This window comes from Bipolaris zeicola (assembly GCF_000523435.1).
Source record: "Bipolaris zeicola 26-R-13 unplaced genomic scaffold scaffold_74, whole genome shotgun sequence".
NCBI classification, from domain to species: Eukaryota; Fungi; Ascomycota; class Dothideomycetes; order Pleosporales; family Pleosporaceae; genus Bipolaris; species Bipolaris zeicola.
In genome coordinates this window covers 22,012-38,966 of record NW_006912123.1, presented here as the reverse complement: position 1 = coordinate 38,966, position 16,955 = coordinate 22,012, and the positions used below count along the sequence as shown (strand labels likewise).

At 52.6% G+C, this 16,955-nt stretch overlaps 7 protein-coding genes across 7 annotated transcripts; 3 read left to right on the top strand and 4 right to left on the bottom strand.

The window, feature by feature from the left end:
* Nucleotides 1–645: 645 nt before the first annotated feature.
* COCCADRAFT_96172 (uncharacterized protein) lies at nucleotides 646–2,765 on the bottom strand (the record flags this gene model as incomplete). Its single annotated transcript, XM_007714097.1, has 4 exons — nucleotides 646–1,051; nucleotides 1,102–1,486; nucleotides 1,538–1,837; nucleotides 1,886–2,765. The coding sequence occupies 4 exons, from the start codon at nucleotides 2,763–2,765 to the stop codon at nucleotides 646–648; spliced, it is 1,971 nt and encodes a 656-aa protein (XP_007712287.1).
* A 1,296-nt stretch (nucleotides 2,766–4,061) lies between these two features.
* On the bottom strand, nucleotides 4,062–7,206 carry COCCADRAFT_26266 (uncharacterized protein; the record flags this gene model as incomplete). Its single annotated transcript, XM_007714084.1, has 3 exons — nucleotides 4,062–4,519; nucleotides 4,571–6,883; nucleotides 7,104–7,206. The coding sequence occupies 3 exons, from the start codon at nucleotides 7,204–7,206 to the stop codon at nucleotides 4,062–4,064; spliced, it is 2,874 nt and encodes a 957-aa protein (XP_007712274.1).
* An 876-nt stretch (nucleotides 7,207–8,082) lies between these two features.
* COCCADRAFT_96096 (uncharacterized protein) lies at nucleotides 8,083–10,425 on the bottom strand (the record flags this gene model as incomplete). The annotated part of the gene is made up of 3 exons (XM_007714096.1): nucleotides 8,083–8,160; nucleotides 8,213–10,341; nucleotides 10,395–10,425. 3 exons carry the CDS (start codon nucleotides 10,423–10,425, stop codon nucleotides 8,083–8,085), a joined length of 2,238 nt encoding a protein of 745 aa, XP_007712286.1.
* Nucleotides 10,426–10,696: 271 nt separating this feature from the next.
* On the top strand, nucleotides 10,697–11,142 carry COCCADRAFT_5039 (uncharacterized protein; the record flags this gene model as incomplete). The annotated part of the gene is made up of 4 exons (XM_007714078.1): nucleotides 10,697–10,739; nucleotides 10,799–10,814; nucleotides 10,864–11,043; nucleotides 11,100–11,142. The coding sequence occupies 4 exons, from the start codon at nucleotides 10,697–10,699 to the stop codon at nucleotides 11,140–11,142; spliced, it is 282 nt and encodes a 93-aa protein (XP_007712268.1).
* Nucleotides 11,143–11,409: 267 nt separating this feature from the next.
* On the bottom strand, nucleotides 11,410–12,131 carry COCCADRAFT_96147 (uncharacterized protein; the record flags this gene model as incomplete). Its single annotated transcript, XM_007714095.1, has 2 exons — nucleotides 11,410–11,817; nucleotides 11,871–12,131. 2 exons carry the CDS (start codon nucleotides 12,129–12,131, stop codon nucleotides 11,410–11,412), a joined length of 669 nt encoding a protein of 222 aa, XP_007712285.1.
* A 688-nt stretch (nucleotides 12,132–12,819) lies between these two features.
* On the top strand, nucleotides 12,820–14,402 carry COCCADRAFT_96199 (uncharacterized protein; the record flags this gene model as incomplete). The annotated part of the gene is made up of 3 exons (XM_007714094.1): nucleotides 12,820–13,039; nucleotides 13,160–13,703; nucleotides 13,856–14,402. 3 exons carry the CDS (start codon nucleotides 12,820–12,822, stop codon nucleotides 14,400–14,402), a joined length of 1,311 nt encoding a protein of 436 aa, XP_007712284.1.
* A 979-nt stretch (nucleotides 14,403–15,381) lies between these two features.
* On the top strand, nucleotides 15,382–16,653 carry COCCADRAFT_36761 (uncharacterized protein; the record flags this gene model as incomplete). The annotated part of the gene is made up of 4 exons (XM_007714093.1): nucleotides 15,382–15,502; nucleotides 15,612–15,737; nucleotides 15,946–16,319; nucleotides 16,483–16,653. 4 exons carry the CDS (start codon nucleotides 15,382–15,384, stop codon nucleotides 16,651–16,653), a joined length of 792 nt encoding a protein of 263 aa, XP_007712283.1.
* Nucleotides 16,654–16,955: the final 302 nt, after the last annotated feature.

The following is a 16,955-nucleotide window of genomic DNA, read 5'->3' as shown; positions in this document are numbered from 1 at the left end:
TGCTTAGAGGAAGCTATGCTTTGGGATAATCGTGTATGTGTGGAGGCTTCTTCTTTTTACCTTGAAGCTTCGTTTCTTCCTAGGAGAGTGTGTGGGTTTCGGTGCAAACTACCCTGGTTAAATCTAAATCCTCGTCGCGTTGGGTATCTGCGAATCGATTGTCGCGTCTTCCCCGCAAACTCCGAAGTGGTCCATGCACACATACCTTTCATCATACGTAGAACATAGTACTATTCGTCTTAAAAGGTCACAACACAATTTGCGTTCATATTAAGCAGAAAAAATACGTCTTGTGATTAATTCCTCTCTTCCTAACATCACAAACCCAGTCAATATCGTCCTGCAGCCCGTTGTCCAAGCTGCCTACTGTTGTACTTCATGTCCCTCGACAACCATACCCCTAAAACACAAAACAAACAACGCCGAAAAGATTTTGGAGGCGGAAAAATGCTGGCTGAAAAAAGTTGAGAAGAAATATGCTCGAACGACAGAAAAGAAGTAAGAACCCTGAAACGCCAATGACATGAGAGACACTCATTTTTCTATCATACGTCGAAAGCAAAACGAGCAGAGTCGAGAAGAGTATCGGATACAAATGGCCTCCCTAAGAAGACTCCGTCTGGAGTGTGCAAATCACCACTTGTCCTATCGATGCGAGTTGTTTTGCGAGTAATCAGAGTGTCCCGATTCGCTGTAGTCGTGATGGTGGTCATGATGGTCATCTCCATCGTGATGAAGGGTGACACTGTTGAACTCCTCAAATGGATCGGCTACCTCGCCCATGGGGGTAGCAAGGCCAGAGTCAAGGGGCACACCCTTGGATTTGGCAGCACCGATGTCCACACTCTGGGATTCCTTGACATTTCGGAAATTAGGCGTTTCTATGCCTTGGCCCTGGTGGGGAATGATAGGAGGCTTCATGTGACGCAGTAACGCCCATTGCGTGGTCTTGAAGAATGGCGCACTCTTGATATCCGAGGCACCGGCGCGTGAACCGAGGCGGCGAGTCTCATCCTTGATGAGCAGCTTGCGAATAATGGCTTTGCAAAGACTACACAATGTTAGTAGAGGAAGCAAACAAATGTCTGTAGATAAACTTACTTTGACACTTGCGGTGCGCCAGAACCCTCTGGGAAGGGCACCTCGTCTCGAAGAATGTTGGCAAAAGTGGCGTTACGGTTCTTGCCCTTGAAGGGTGTAGTTCCGTACAACATTTCGTAAATCAAAATTCCAAGGGTCCACCAGTCAACCGCACTCGTATGTCCACAGCCCTTGATAACTTCTGGTGCAATGTATTCCTCAGTACCAACGAATGAATTGGTTCGGAAATTGTTGATGCAAGATTTGGTGTCAATCGTTGGCAGATTATTCGACGAAGTACCGCTTCGGCCACTAAGAATCATGGTTGGGCGACCGCCAGTGTCCGATTGTTTCGACAAGTCAAAGTCTGACAACATGATATGGCCGGACTGATGGAGGAGGATATCTAGGGGAAATTAGCACCGTCTTTCTTGAAGGGAGGCAAAATTGATCCTACTTTCTGGCTTCAAGTCTCGGTAGATGAAGCCCATCAGGTGCAGGTATTCCAATGCGGCCGTAACCTCGGCAGCGTAGAATCGCGCAGCGTCCTCGTCAACGCACTTGTTTGGTCGTGTCTGCAGAGCGCGGAAGAACTCACCGCCACTGCAGTATTCCATGCAGAGGTAGAGGTGGTCTTCGGATTGGAAAGAGTGGTATAGAGTAACGATAAATGGGTGGTTGCTGGTCGCCAGAATTTCTTGCTCAGCCAGCGCACGCTTGATCTTGTTTCGCTTGATCATCTCCTTCTTGCTCAGCACTAAAGATTGTTAGCATAGATTCCAGAAACAGAAAATGTGTGCCGTACCCTTCATAGCGTAGAGCCTGCTAGATTTCTTCTCCCGCACCAAGTAGACCTTTCCAACATCACCCTTGCCAATCAGCTTGATCTTGTCGAAGCTGCCCGGGCCGACCTCAACGTTCCTAACCTTGATAGAATTCGAGCTGTAGGTCCTCCTGAAAGCTACAGAATTGCGAATCTGGCCTGGAGACGGTATAGGCTTGCTGGCGTCGCTGGGTAGGAGGTGGGTCGAGTCTTGCGAATGCGTTTCAACCATGCTTAGGGTGGATGAGTTCGGGTGGTGCAGGACGGGCTGCTTGCCGAGTTCAGCGGTCTGTGGCCTTTCATTAGACTTGCCAGATGAGAACAAGCCCTGAGCGTTGGGAGCAGAAGCTACCCTCCGTAGTTTCCTTGCCAATTCCTCCTTTCCAGCCGTCGTGGCATGATCATCCTCGGGGCCGTTGCCACCGTTCACTTGTGTCTTGGGTATGTTTTGTGAATCCGTGGGAGATGGGGGCACGCTGCCGTCGTTGTGATGGCGCAGGGCAGGGGGTCCTTGGTGGGCGAAATACGGGTTGGCGTGGGCAGTGGGCGAGAGGCCATCGTCGAGCGGATTGCCTTCGCTGGCGACGGTCTGAGAGCGGTTGCGAGTGATGTGCGGGATGAATCGCGACTGGCGAAAGCCCGACTTCTCGTTCTTGGAATTTGGGGCACCGCCCGTGGCATCGTCGGAGAGCTTCTGGGCGTCGTTGCTGCTGTTGATCCGGAAGAAGTTCTTGATGCGCTGCGAGACCTGACCGTCCTTTCCATTGACCGACTTGTTGGTGGACAGGGCCTTGCCCGAAAAGGTGCGTTTCTCGGTCATGGTGGAGTGGCTTGATGGAGACGAGTTGAAAAGCTGCGTCATAGCCGTGGGAGAAGAGGAGGGATGGAAGATGCGCAGCGGGCGAGTGGTACGCCTAGCGGATGGCAGCTAGTGAGGCGGAGAGGGGGACTCAGGGAGTACTATTCGGTTGCGCGTTTAACGGTCAGTGGGCCATGGCACGGCGGGATAGGTCAAGGTGCCGGGATCGTGGTGCGTGTGGCTGGAGCGTCGAACGGGAGTTGGCAAAGAAGGACGCCGCTGGCAGTGGGGCGCAAGGGGCTGGCCAGGCAATCCAGCAGCGAAGACAATTGACTACTCTACCACGCGGGAGCAGCGGGCGAAGAAGAGGAGGAGGAGGAGTAGGAGGAGGGAGAGGTGGAGGTAGAGGCGGAAGCGGAGGAGGGCAGGGTACAGCAGGACAGGGCAGGGCAGGGAAGGGCAGGCAGGGCTACTTAGAGTATGGGCGGGTTGGGAAGCCAGAGCCGTGCCGGATAGACGCAGAGGCGAGGGCGGCGAATCAAGGGCGCGAGGGCTCAGGCCAGTGGGGACTGTCGACTACTAAGAAAGTACCGCGCGGCCACTGTGTATTTCCAAGCATTCCCCCCAATCGTCCGTTCATGCCTCCAGCACCGCCATTTATCAGCAATGCTATCCGTGCAATTCCCTCGCGCACGTCATCGCATCACGTCCACCCACTGCCACCACTGCCGCCGCCTGCCCGTCCTTGTCATCACCCTAAACAAGACGTCTGACGTTGCCTCCCACATCCATGAACGCATCCGACCACTCTTCCTCTACCGCGTCCAGCGCCAATCCGTTCCAGACCCTCTCCTTTGGGCCTAGTCCATCGTTCGGCCCCGGCCCTCCACCGTACAGTATTACATCGGCCGTGCATGGCATATTAGTCCCATCTCCTTCCCTTGCGCCTGACTTCACCTGAACACAGCCCCTTCATCCACCCTTGACCGTAATCAAGTCATTACATTACATTAGTATCCTGCTTGCCTGTGGTGGCTGACTATGCTGCCTACTTAATCATACAATGTCTGCCCTCCTATACAACCTAACTACTAAAGGTCGGAGCCACAAGAAGACATGCAATTACTCTCCTTCCCACTTCCTCCTTGCCATCTGCCATCCAGTCCTCCTTGTTGGATACCCCCGAGAAAAAGAAAAACTGCCAAGTAGAGCCGCAATGCAAACTGCACTACCTGGCTGTCGAATAAACATTATCCACCCTGTACTCATACGCCACTGACCAAGTATTGCCAGAGTCAGACAACATGGCATCCAGCCTATCCAGTCACACTCGACAAAGAGCCCAAATTCGACGACCCTTCAAGTGCGCGAGTTCCTACGATACGCCTCAATCTCCTCCATCTCCGTCTTCTTGAGCTGCTGGAAGCGCTGGCGCCACTTCTCCGAACGCTTCGTCCTCTCCTCAGGCGACATGGTGCGAACGTCGTCTTTCTTGCCACGGCGGAACTTGTTCGTCACCTGCTCTAGCTTCGCCTTTGCCGGTGAATGCTCTCCGGCCTTCTTGGGTGATCCGGGAGTGTTGGTACGCGACGATGTCACAGTCTCGCGCTCCGTGTCAGTCGTCTTGGTGGGCGAAGACGCGGCCTTCTGCTTGCCTTTGCCGCTCGACGACTTGAAACAAGATGCATCGCTCTCCTCGTACTCCGTGGTGTTGGCTGTCTCGGCAGGTCGCTTCTCCCGCGCCATAGACGTGCCACAGTCGTTGATATGCGTATCGTTGATCATCTCCGCAAGGTCATCCATAGCCCCATCCAGTCCTGTTAACCCAATGTTAGTAGAAGCCTTGCCAGAAGGCGCGCCATACCTACCAAGCTCTTGAGAGCCCTGTTCCTTGGCCGTAGTGTAGTAGCGTTGCATGGTCAACGGTGTGCCCAAGTTGTGATTCTGCACCTGGATACCCAAGAACTGCTGTGGCGTTCCACCATTCGACCGTCCAATACCTCTGTTCCGAATCTCCTTGCTCGCATCGTTCTGAGTGTTTGAAGCCATAGCTTGCCCATGTCCAGATACCATCTTCAGTGGGAAAAGACTAGGAGGTGCGAGGTAACGCGCACCTGAGACGATACGCTGCTGTGAAGCCTTCATCACTTCATTGCCCATCTTGTACGGGACAAGTCCTCCCTGGACGTCACCTTGGGAGCCAAGTCCGAAATCGCGACGAGCATCGTCACTCAGGCTGGGCTTTGACAACCGAACATTCTCTTGGCTACTACCAAAGCTGTCGATGCCACGAGGAGAGTCGTGAGGTAAGGACCCAGCAACCAGTCCTCGGAGCGAAGGGGTGCTAGAGTTGGCACTGCGTTGGTACTCGGCTTGGCGCTTCTTGGTTTCGTCCGTGAGGAAATGCAGGAGACCTTGAATATAGCCTTGCAGCACATCCGGACTGTCCGGAATACCAACATGATCGTAGCCAGCCTGGTAGCCTTCTTGATATGTGCTTGGAACGTGCACGACGGACTTGTCAGAGAGCTTCCAGCTCTGACCAGTGCTGCTGTTTTGGGCCGAGTTCACCCGCGAGACTGCATTACTGCTCAGAGCAGTCCTGGCTACGTTTGCTTCCATGCCTGGTATACGCTCGATGGGGGCCGACAACGACTGGTTCACAGTGCTCTGTCGCAGGGAGGGCAGTGAAGGCTGCTTGCCGAATGCTTCTGGCCATGAGGTAAGCTTGGGCGCAGGCTCATGCTTGCCAGCGCGGCCTGGGTGCCCTTCGTTCCATGGGCTGGCAGGCCAATGTTCCTCTGGTGTCAATGGAGCAGTATGAGTCTCAGTCGACTGGTTGGTGTCCTTGCTCGGTGGCGCTACCCGTGTAGAAGAGTGCTCGTGTGTATTGATAGGGAAGAAATCCATGGTATCAACGCTGGATACACTGTGCTTTCGGGTCGGTGCCCCGCTATCGTGCTTGCTGGGCTCTGAAGCCTCTTGGATATGCCAAGGCGATGACTTCTCTGGCGAAGGCGTAGGCGGTACAGTTCCTTGCGTGTCACCGGATTTTGCAGCTGGCTCATAGGTGGGGCTCTTCGGGTTAAGAGATGAAGGCTTCTTACCCTCCTCCGGAGGCGGGGGCTTGATCTCAATGGCACGAGAACGGCGGTTGGCTGATCCAGGAGGAGAGTGCGGCGCATGTGGATTGGCCGTGCTTGGTACAAACGCTGCCGGCTCCACAGAGGGGAAGCTGGGGAAGGCACCATAGGGCTGCGGTTGCGACTGATACATCGTCATGGGTGCATACTGATTGCCAGTGGCGAAGGGATACATTGCAGGAGCAAACGGCTGTTGGTTCTGGACTCCAAATGAGGGGACAGGTGCTGTGGACGCGCCGACTGCATTGGAGAAGGAACCGGGCTGGGCTGCGATGGCACCCGACTCCAGTGCCGATATCTGCTTCCTGAGGGCATCGAGTTCGACAATAAGGCAGCGCTTCTTCTCGATCATACTCGCTCGCCATGCGTCACTCTGGTGGCTCGACTGTAGCACTTCAGTCTGCTCGACAGTTCGGAGCTCTTGCTTCTTGATGGTCTGTTGTGCCTTCAGCGTAGCAAGGTCCATGCCAGCAAACGGAGTGTGAGTACCAGAACGTGGCAGGCCAAAGGAAGCGCCTGGAATGGTACCATGTACAGCTGATGTAGATGGGTCAGGGCCTCGCTTGATTGTTGGATCCATAGCGGCAGAGCCATTAGGAGGCAGTGTAGAGCTGGTCGTGCTAACTGTCGGCAGTGCAAACATGCGATCTCCGACGAAGATGACAGGCTGACCACCAATAACCTCAATCCGGGCAGTGTTATTGCCGTTCGACGGGACTTGCATCGGCATGACGTTGCCCGGAGCGACTCGCAACGGTTGTTGCGGCCGGTACGCGGTGTCGCCGTATCGAGCTGTGCCAAGTGGTGGAAGGTCGCTGGGAACAATTCTGCCTCCTGCAGTCACTCGCAAACCAGGTGGACTGCCGTGCTCCTTAAGAAGTTTCTCAGCTTTTCCTCGCTTCAACGATGGTGTAGGCGATGGCTTCTTCTGAGACCCGAGCGGAGCGGGAGTCGTCGTAGGAGGAACCCGCAGGCTTCTGTTCGACAACCTGCTGTTGAGATTTGCTGCTGCAGATGCAGATGGACGCAGAACGTGTTCTAAAGAGAAGTGTGTCAGTGTTTATCTATATGTACAGCAAGTACAGAGATCAGGACAGCGTCCGACTGCGGAAGGAGGTATGCGGCGGCGAGGTGGTGGTGGTACAGGTGTTCTTGAATTTCAAGGGATATTGAGCTTTTGTGGCAGACAGAATTTTTTTGTGTAGGCAGTGTGAACGGTGAAAGGTGAAAGGTGAAGAAGGGCATGGCCAGCACCGACCTCTGATAACATCCTCATCAGGAAACTTCTCGATCGACACGGCTGATTCCGAAACCGAATCACGCAACGCAAGCAATTCATCCACTTTGTATGCGAGAGACATTATGAGTAATCCGTTACCCTAGATGGGTATCGCCGACGAGGTGCCGCTGACCTGAGTGTGCCGTCGGTATCGTTTGACCAATGGAGACGATGAGCCGGACACGAAAAGGAGGTTGAGATGGTTTGATGCAAATATCCTTCCATTGTTAGCAATTTGTTTCAAGGTTACATGCTTGAGTGTGCTCCTAGACAAGTGTGCCAGTGTAGTAGGAAGTGGGTTGACATACCTCAAAGCTGATCGATGTGGAGGCAACGCGAACAACGATTGAAGCAACGGCTAACCAAAAAGCCGGGACGCAGCAATGCGAAAGAAGACGGGACTGAACAAGAAGATGGAACCAAAAAGAACGTTTGTGTGTGTTGTGGTGAAGAAGAGAGTAGGCGGTTGAGGAAGTTGTTATAGCTTGCATGCTATCGCAATTACCCATAGACGATTCCATTGAGGTATGCAAATTAGGAAAGAAACGAGAGGTGGATCGGTCGAGGAGGGTTTCGCGAGGGGGGGCTTGGCTTGTGAGGCAGTAGAGATGGCCCGAACGCAGTCACCTTTCGCAGTTGATGAGGAAAGAACGGTTGATATACAATACACGTAAGAGAGAGAGCGGAAGTAGTGACTACGAAAACAGCATGCAGTGAGAGAACAGAGTATACGTAGTCACTATAATTCAGTAGCGCCCCATGGCACTTTCGCACGGTTAAGCACACTGGATCTGCCAGCTAGATGCAGTCTGCTCATTTCAAACACCTGAACGCCTTCGCTATGATATGCGCCCTACACAACGTACCACTTTTATGGAACCATTCCCGAAAAGTGATATGTCCTTATTCGATTCCTCCATCGCTTTTGCTATGCTACCTGAATTCCGAGGGCAGTAGTCTATCTTCTGCGAGTAGCACGAGCGCTTGCAGGAGGTGCCGACTCAAAAGCGTCATCAGACTCGATTTCATCATCGCTCTATTGCTCATCAGCACATGTATATTATATCAGTTAGTCCAAGAATGCTTACGGCTTCTTGCACAGGCTGCTTTCCGCGCGACGCCGTAGGTCGTGTTACCTGACTGCGCTGTGTTGGTGTTTGGGAAAAGTTCAACTTGGTCTGCGTGGCCGGCGCCTTAGCTCGTGTAGCAGGTGTCTTCTTAACTGGTGACTTTGCTCGTGCTGAGGTTTTGGTGGGCTTTGCAGCGGGCTTTTTCGCAGGAGCTTTCTTCTGCGATGCTACGAATAGGTCTTCTGCGCTGTCTTCTTCGTCATCGTCGTCATCAAGCATTATAACATCATTGTCGTCCTCTTCTTCATCCTCTTCTTCTTCCACTACTTTCTTCTTGTCCCGACCACCTTTAGCAGCAGGTGCTGCTTTCTTTGTAGTTGTGGCTGTCTGACGAGTCGTACCGGTTGCTTTTGCGCGGCCACGCGGGGCGGCCTTCTTCGTAGGTATAGGGGCAAGGCCCTCTTCATCCTCCTTCTCTTCCTCGTTATCTGAGCGTATAAGAGCACCAGGTTGATCTATCCAAGGACCTTCGAAATCACTGTCCCAACCATCTGGCTTTGGTTTGATCTTGGATTTCCGCACCCTCTTCAGTTGTCCTGAGGCAAACAAATCCTCTAATTGTTCACGGTACTCTGCCATTTCCTTGAAAATTTCTTCTTCTTCGACTTCGTTGGTCTCCATCAGATGCTTCAACTGAGTTGTGAGGCTTTCCTTGACAAAAGTCTCCATAGCGTGTTTGTCGTCCTTGTCGACGAATTGTGATACAGCATCTCCGAATGAGTTTTGTGGCAGAATTGTCAACGTCTGCGCTGTGAGGAATTCCTTGACTAGCTTGTCGACCTTTATCGAGTCGATTGATAGTTCAGCCAGCACCTGTTCATCTGGTTCGTCGATGTTGTTCTTCAAGGCCCTGGTTGCTGGTTTCTTCTTCCGATGGAACTGGACTACGTCATTGACATTCGCTACCTTTTTCATGAAGCGATTCGAGATTCGCTGTGGATTCTCGCAATGAAATTCCCCAGGCGATGGTGCGGTGTATTCAACGCGTAGTCTAACAAGCGGTAGCGGAACATCGAGATCGTCGCCTTCTTCACGGTCTGTCTGAAGTTCGAGCCATTCTCGTTTCGCTTCCTCAATGAGGCCTTCGATGACTTGATTTAGATATTGTGTAATCTTTGCACGGTTGTCGCTGACACGCCACAATTCCTTCTGCTTGATCTCCCTTTCTTCCGCCAGAACAATCTCTTTCATGATAAAAGGCCGCACTGTTTTTAGGCGGATGTTCTCAGTGGTAAACTCCTTGCCGGTGACGCTTAGGATGCACACATGTTTATGCACGGCTTCGCCCGGCATCAGAGATGTCGCAACTGACGAGCCTGGCTGCATGACATGAAAGCCCATCTCAGGATTGTACCGCGGATCTATCAAGCACTCATGCTCATGACCCCATACCACAAGATCCATGAATTCGGGAAGGAAGTTTTCGGGCAGATAGCTTGTTGGCGTATGCGCATGGTGGTTCTGATGAACGCTCATGAGATTGAACCATTCGTCTTTTTGCGTACCGGGCTGGAAGAACTTGACGTTGCCCTCTCGCCAAGTGTGAAACAAGCGCTCATCTCGCACATTGCTCAGGCCATACAACGCAAGCTTGGTACGGCCTTTTTGGAGTAGTACTGGCTTAACGGCTATGTTATCCACTTCCGGTGTACGCCCAAAATAGTTCACAAATCCAGACGCTTGCAGTAGATCAAGTGGAGAGTAGGAACCCTCACCCGAAGGATCATCATGATTGCCATGAATGGCAAAGACTGGTATCGCAATATTGATGTCTTCGTCTTCATAATTGACATGGTCGAACATGCCGCCGAAGTTCTCGCTCGCATCGCTCAACATCTCCAGCTCGCATGGTTTTTCTCCAAGGCAGTTCATGCGCAACGAACGCATCACCTGGAACATGGATTTCCGCGACGGTTTGTTCTCATGAAATAGGTCCCCAGCGTGCAGTACCATGTCCACATCATGTTCTTTGGCCAGGCACATGACCTCGTGGAAAGTCCTCCAACTATCATCTTTTCGTACGGCATCACGCTCGTTGTATCCAACATGGCTGTCTGTAGCGACGAGTATACGAATTGTGTCTACACCTGCAGACTGTGTTAGCACCGACATGTTGTCGCAGCCTGTTGCTGTCGCCTACCTCGCTGGACACCGCGTGCTCGTGGTGGCATATTGGACGAGCTGCGTAGCTAGAAAGATGGGTTCTTGGAACTTTCACTGTTGGTAAAGCACGCAGTAGGCCACAAACAATCGCTGCAATTGACACACAGTAGATTCTTCCAGCGAGGGCAACGGCTTACAGCAATCGCTTGCACTTCGCGTCGCGCTCCAGCCAAGCCATTAGCTCCACAATCTCCCCCGCGCTCTCACGTGGGTTTCCAGCGTCCATCGGAAGCAATTGAAAACATTCGCCGACGACATCTTTCAACGCTCAACATTGCCATGTTTCCCACACGCGCGCTATGCGCCCGGTCGGTCTGGAAAGGTATTTACTCATGTCGCTGCTGAATCTAGAAGTGAATAAATAGGCTAATCATCCACCAGGACCCAACATCGTTCCGTAAGCCTACTCATGAAACCCTTCCCAGGCCTTTCTGACTGTGTCCAAGCCTCCCAATAGTTCAGAAAAAAGCAGGTGAACGGGTCCCGCCGATCAAGACACAAGCCCGCTCAGCCACGATACTGCCGAATTTTGTCGGTCTCAAGTTTCAAATACACAATGGCAAGAGCTACCTGGACATCACCATCACCGAGGATATGGTAGGACACAAGTTGGGAGAATTTGCGCCGTATGTCCCTCTAAATGAGCCAACGAGATTAGCATTAGCTGACGATTCAACTCTAGGACACGGAAGCAGTTCACGTACAAGCAGACCAAGAACAAATGAAGAACGGATCGCACGTGCATCTTATGGGAGTTTGGGTATCATTTTGGTGTGTGCAAAAGCCACTATGTACTGATATTGTACAATTGCGATGAGCCCCTTGCTGGGCAAAATATTCTGATCAGAAACCCCTGCGCCTGCGATGCCAATTCAACGCCGAGAATGCCTGTTGTGATAGCAAATAATTGCGTCCGTCATTACCCATCTTTCGCATATGCCAATGGAAAGTGGACACCGGGTGGGGCGTCGAGAGATTGCATAGACATGTGTCTAGCGGTAGAACTCGCCACGCTTAATGTTGACGCCATACTCGCCAACTGCCATGCCCAGATCCTCCATGGTGAGTACAGTGCGTCCTTGGCTGCCTCCCTGGCCGCCTCCGCCATAGCCTGGCCGCTGAATACCGAGGTTATAGTCCTTAGCCTTAGCACCGCTGTCCTTCCCGCCTGGCACTCCGCCTGGAGCAGCTGCGCCAGGCGGTCCTCCAGCACCGCCCATAGGGTTGTTGCTGGTTGTGTTTGAGGAACGGATTCGCGAAAATTGGTAAGCGTCGGCTGCAATGTCCGCGATGAACTTCTGGGTCGCGAGTGCTAAGAGGCGCGCAAGATGCTGTGATGTCTGAGGTGGCGGTGGCAGGCCGGCGCGGGTGAGGTAATAGTTGGTCACTGCGTCAGGGATCTAGCAGCCTTATCAGTGCACTGTTATATTACTTGGAGGCTGGGTGAACATACGATGGGCGCGTACTCGTCCATCTTCCCCAGGAACTCGCGCAATGTTGCATCCTTCTTGGCAGGTATCCGCGCTTCAAAGCTGGTGACTGGGTCTGCTGCGCCGTTCATCGCGGAAGGCTCTGTATCGTTTGCGCCGTCGAGATTCATGGCGTCGGCCTCGAGTTGTGTCGCGTCTTGCTTGATCTCCTCATCGACGGTACGGTCTAGCTCATCATTCACCTCCATGTTGGTATCGAGGGGCTGAGAGTTGTTTTCGGACATGATGATAGGATAAATCTTATGTATTGCGACAAGGTGGATAGTATGACGTGTGGGGTTGAGTCGGGTTGCGGAGACGACACGGAGGTGAGAGAACGGCACGCCAAGCAATCAGGGAGCGGGAGGCGCGGCGCAGCCAACCAGAACAGTCGCAGCCTGACCATTCCACGACGCGTCTTGGATTCGATTATTTCCAAATCCAGAGTACAAGTCTCGCATATTTAGGTTATAGTTAATTATATTGTATTCTCTTTTGCTCTGTGCGATGTCAATGCGATCGCTCCGACCACCTGAGCTGCAATGGCGCTCTAACATAAGGCTGGCGGCTGGCGGCTGGCAAGATGAAGAAGGTCCAGCCTGATGCCACCTGAAAGTTGTTACCAAAACATGGTGAACTGTTAGTGACAGCTGTATGGAATTCCTAAACAAGCAGTCGCTAGTCGGTTGCCTGGAGCTATAGCAGGGCTATATTCCACCCACCACGATAACATTCTACTCTTACAACTGACGCTGCACATCCCTACCCCGTCTTACACTGGGCAGTACATTCGTTAAAGACAAACATATTAGGTACGTCCCGTTCTATGAACACCCAAATAGCAAAGCGGAACGTTTGCTGAAAAATGCAGGCTACAAACGGCACAATCTCGTGCTCTTTGGCAACACTACCGCATACTTACTGGTGCCTCCCATGGCCAAACTTACAGACCTACCCAATGAAGTTTTGGAGTCCATATACCACGCTCTTGGCAGTATTGACGATGTCCACCACTTGATTCGAACATGCAAGATAACAGCACGTGTCACGTGTCAGCGAAAGGTCTATCTCGGCATCATGCGTTCTATCATTCATCATTCCCCTCAACACAGACACGACTACCAGCTGAACAAGATGCTAGCCGTCCATGCACGTTTTGTTGTTGATCTTTCAGGAAAAACGACTGGGTTGCTAGCCACCAAACGTCCACTGTCACCTTTAAATAGCCACGAGACGAGCCTTCTAGACGCTCTTCAACTGAATGCTTACGAAGCTAATTGGTCGGATATGGCGATATGTGATGTCCTAGCTCGCTACCAAGGTCTCCGCATATTAGAGGACATTTGGTTGAGCAGACAACTTGAAGAAGAGGATTACCTATCTGTAAGCGATGCCGAAGATCACCAGGAGTTCTCTGAAGGGTTTTTTACCCTTGTCACTCGTGCCGATGAGTTGAACGAGGGACAATTACAAAGACGGCACCCGAAAGATAAGCATACTTGTTCGTACACGAGCATGAATCCCGACCAAAGAGCTCGATTCTATGCTGCTGTTGTTCGCATCTGGCTTGCGAATGAAGTTCGATGGGCGCTGACGAACTTCGACTCCGCTAAAAATCTTTTGGAGCCCTGTAAAATAGCGATTACGTACCTTGAGGATGAACCTCTGATTGACAGACTGGATGAATGCGCCGTTTTTACTTTTATGTATCATCATCTGCTCCCAAGAAACATCAAGTTCTTGGCAGATAGAGATTCATCAAAGCTACCATTTACATTCGAGTCGGATTTCCGCAGGAACAACGCGCATTGTTGCAAGTAAGTATTAGATATTCTCCTTTGTATTTTTACCTTCTGCGGCCGCTTAGAAGCAGCGCGTGTTGAGGCGGTACTCTTGACATGGAAAATCTGAGCACCAAGCTCCAGCTGAGGAGCTATTGATGCATTTTTGGCTGACCATGGATTCACAGATTACTTCAGATATGCCTAACGGCAGGGCAAGCCTACTTTCAGCCGCCTGATTTGATTGATCTCGCTGTTCGCTGGCGACTCGGCCGCCGGCCGCCTTACCCGGCCATAACAATGCCGGAGTCAAGTGAGGAATGGAGGCACCCGCAATCCACAGACTCCCCGCCCCTCACTGACCTGTGTGATAAAGATACGGCCCTGAGGTTACTGCGAGTCTGCCTTCGTCACGTCGCCAGGATTGTACAGTCTTCGATTCAAGATGATGCTCACCCTATGGCTCGCTTACGGAATGTGACGCAGCTCTTGCAACTGTCGCCTAGACATGGGCTTCTAAATATCTCTGACTGGGCGATGGCATACCTTGTTGATCGAGTGATGTGTGAGTTTGAAAGGGACAAGTCACCCGAGGAAGACTTGAGGGATATGAAGAGTATATTCCAGGTGGAATGGAAGGATGTCCAGTGGGAGATATGGTGGTGGGCGAACAACGATGACAAGGCAAGAATGAAGATGACGAGGTGGTTCCAGCGAATTGGGCTACCCCGGTGACAACGGGTTGGCATTCACGTAGTTTAGCACAACACAAGGTTGATGAGTGAGATGTTGTACGGCAATACTTGTATGGTAGCTGTGCGTAGTAATGATTCGGCGGTGCATGATTCAAGACGTACAAATAGTTATATGTATAGATGCATGGCCCAGTGCATTCGGCCTGGTCACGTGACTTGTGGTAAATACTCGGGTACATGTGTTCGGTACTATGCAAGTTCCGAGGCTAGTAGAGCGGGCCGGAGCAAGGCACGGCGGATAAAGAAAAACAACAAAGGGTCGTCGGAGGTAAGTGTGGGGAAAATGCGGCGAATGCTGGCTGAGGCCATTGTTGCTTTTCGGTCGCAGTTCCGGCCGGAAGCCTTCAGGCAATCTATCGGGTGGACGGTAGTACATATATACTACTAAGTATATATTCCAAGGCGCATTCGGCAAGGGGCTGAAAATAGATTCAGGGCAGATGCCTCATTGGAGAGCCTTGGTGCCGGAACTATAAAGCACATGATGTGATTAGGACCGGCGGGTTTAAGGGAGAGGATTTGGAGAGCCTAGTTGCAAAGGCTAGGTATGGTGGAGCCAGCTGGTGTTCGCAGTGTTGGGCGAGGCGGTTATGCCGACAGGCACGTGCAGTTGCAAGGACTCGCTATTTGGGGGTTGCTGCAGCCGTCCAAAAGGCAATGAGGTGAGATGAGCACTATCAGGTCATCAGAGCCGGTGCGGCGCGTGTCAGGAGATGAGAGGGTGGTACTCTAACAGTGTGGGGTGTGTATGATAGATAGTAAGTAGTCGAGGACTAGTGACCGCAAAGCACCATGGATGGATGCAAGCAAGCAGCATCTGATGACATGAAAGAAATGGCAGCGTGTATATGTGCCATGTATTCCAGACAAGCAATAAGACGGCAGTGGTGTCGGCAATAGTGCAAAGGCTTAGTACAGACACAAATGGCCGCAATCCCGTTTTTCCGTACGGGGCCAGGATGGACGGATGGCGGGCGCTCGTGCTGCCGCTAATTATGGGTGCACACGAAGAGCCTGAGATGCAAAGCCAATTGGGCCCCATGTGGCAGCAGGCAATGCTAGAATTACTTATCAGGCAATGTACGTGCGCCAGGAGCACAGCAAGCAAGTCATACCACTACTACATGGCAGACGGCGCGGATAGGCAGGCAGCTGGAGAGAGGATGCGCGGCGCATACATGCTGTGGAGGTGTTTTTCCCATGTTCACGCCTTGGTCTGGCTCCAAGGCGGGCGAGCGAGGGAGGGGTCGAGATGCTCGCGAGACGTCATTGGCGTGCAGAGAGCGCGTCAAACTGCTGTGGCCGAAATTGCCAGGCAGCACGGCACTGCACCGTAATGAGGGTGCAGGCTGATGGCAGGACCGACGGTCGCTGACTGTGAGGCCATTAGCTGGCAGGTGGATTAAAAAAAGCCAAGGGCGAGGGTGAATGGATGCGCCGAACACGCAGGGAGCGCGGGCGTGAGCATGAGGGTGAGCGTGGGCTGGCTGTCGGCTTCTTTTTTAGAGCACCAACTTGACTAGAGAAAAATTCGCGCTTCAAAGTGACCCTCTTCCTCCCACCTGCGCTTGCTCCGCCCGCACACACGACAGTCAATTTTGTCTCTCGGCGCCCGGTCTGCCTTGACAACGTCGCATACGACCCTCAGACGCCGCCTCAGCCCGCTCCCTCGTCGTCGCCCTCGAGCCAGACTTGCCTGTGCCATCCGGCCCTCTCGTGTGGTGCCTGGCGTCCCTGCCTACTACCCACTACCTATTTCGTCTGCCTCTCCCCACCCTCATTCTCTACTTCTACTTCTACTTCTACCTCCACCGCCCACGCTCCCGAGACCACTGCCTCCCTCTCCATCTGCCCCTCATTCTTCACGTCCGCGCCCCGCCCCGGACTCACAAACACAGTCGTCCCAGACTTGACCAAAGGTTAGTTTTGCGCATATCACTATCACATCCGCCGCATGCTTGCTACCTTCCTCTTCCGCGACCGGACTCCGTTTGCCAACCCCGCCCACTGTTTTTTTCTTCTGCTGTTTTCCTCCGTCATGTGCTCTGGCCTTTGACCAGCTGCTATTCGTGTGCTGCTTGCACCCTCTCTTCCTCCCCAGCCACTCGCGGTTCAAGCAGTCATCCCTCCGACCTGCTGTGCGCTTGCACACACACACCTACCACCACACCTACGCCCGCCCCATCCGCCACACAACCCAGCGCACTGCTGCCCAAGGCGCTGCTCACTAACATTTCGTATCCCGCAATCCGTCGTTGCCACTATACGATTCGACCAAGAAAAAAAAATAGTCCGCTAACGCCAGTTACCACAGCGCGCACAGCAACCGCCCCAGTCTTCAAGTCGTGCCCAGAAGCATTCACTTTCCCCGCTGCGTGTGTGATCGCCTCGGCTACGGACCAACGCCCACGGCTCCATATAGTCTTCTGCCTGTTGCAGGATTACTACTCGCTACCCTTTCGATCCATCGCCAACCCCAGTCTTGGTAGTAGCGAAAAAAGGTTGCGTGCGGGGAGGTCAAGACATACCTCTC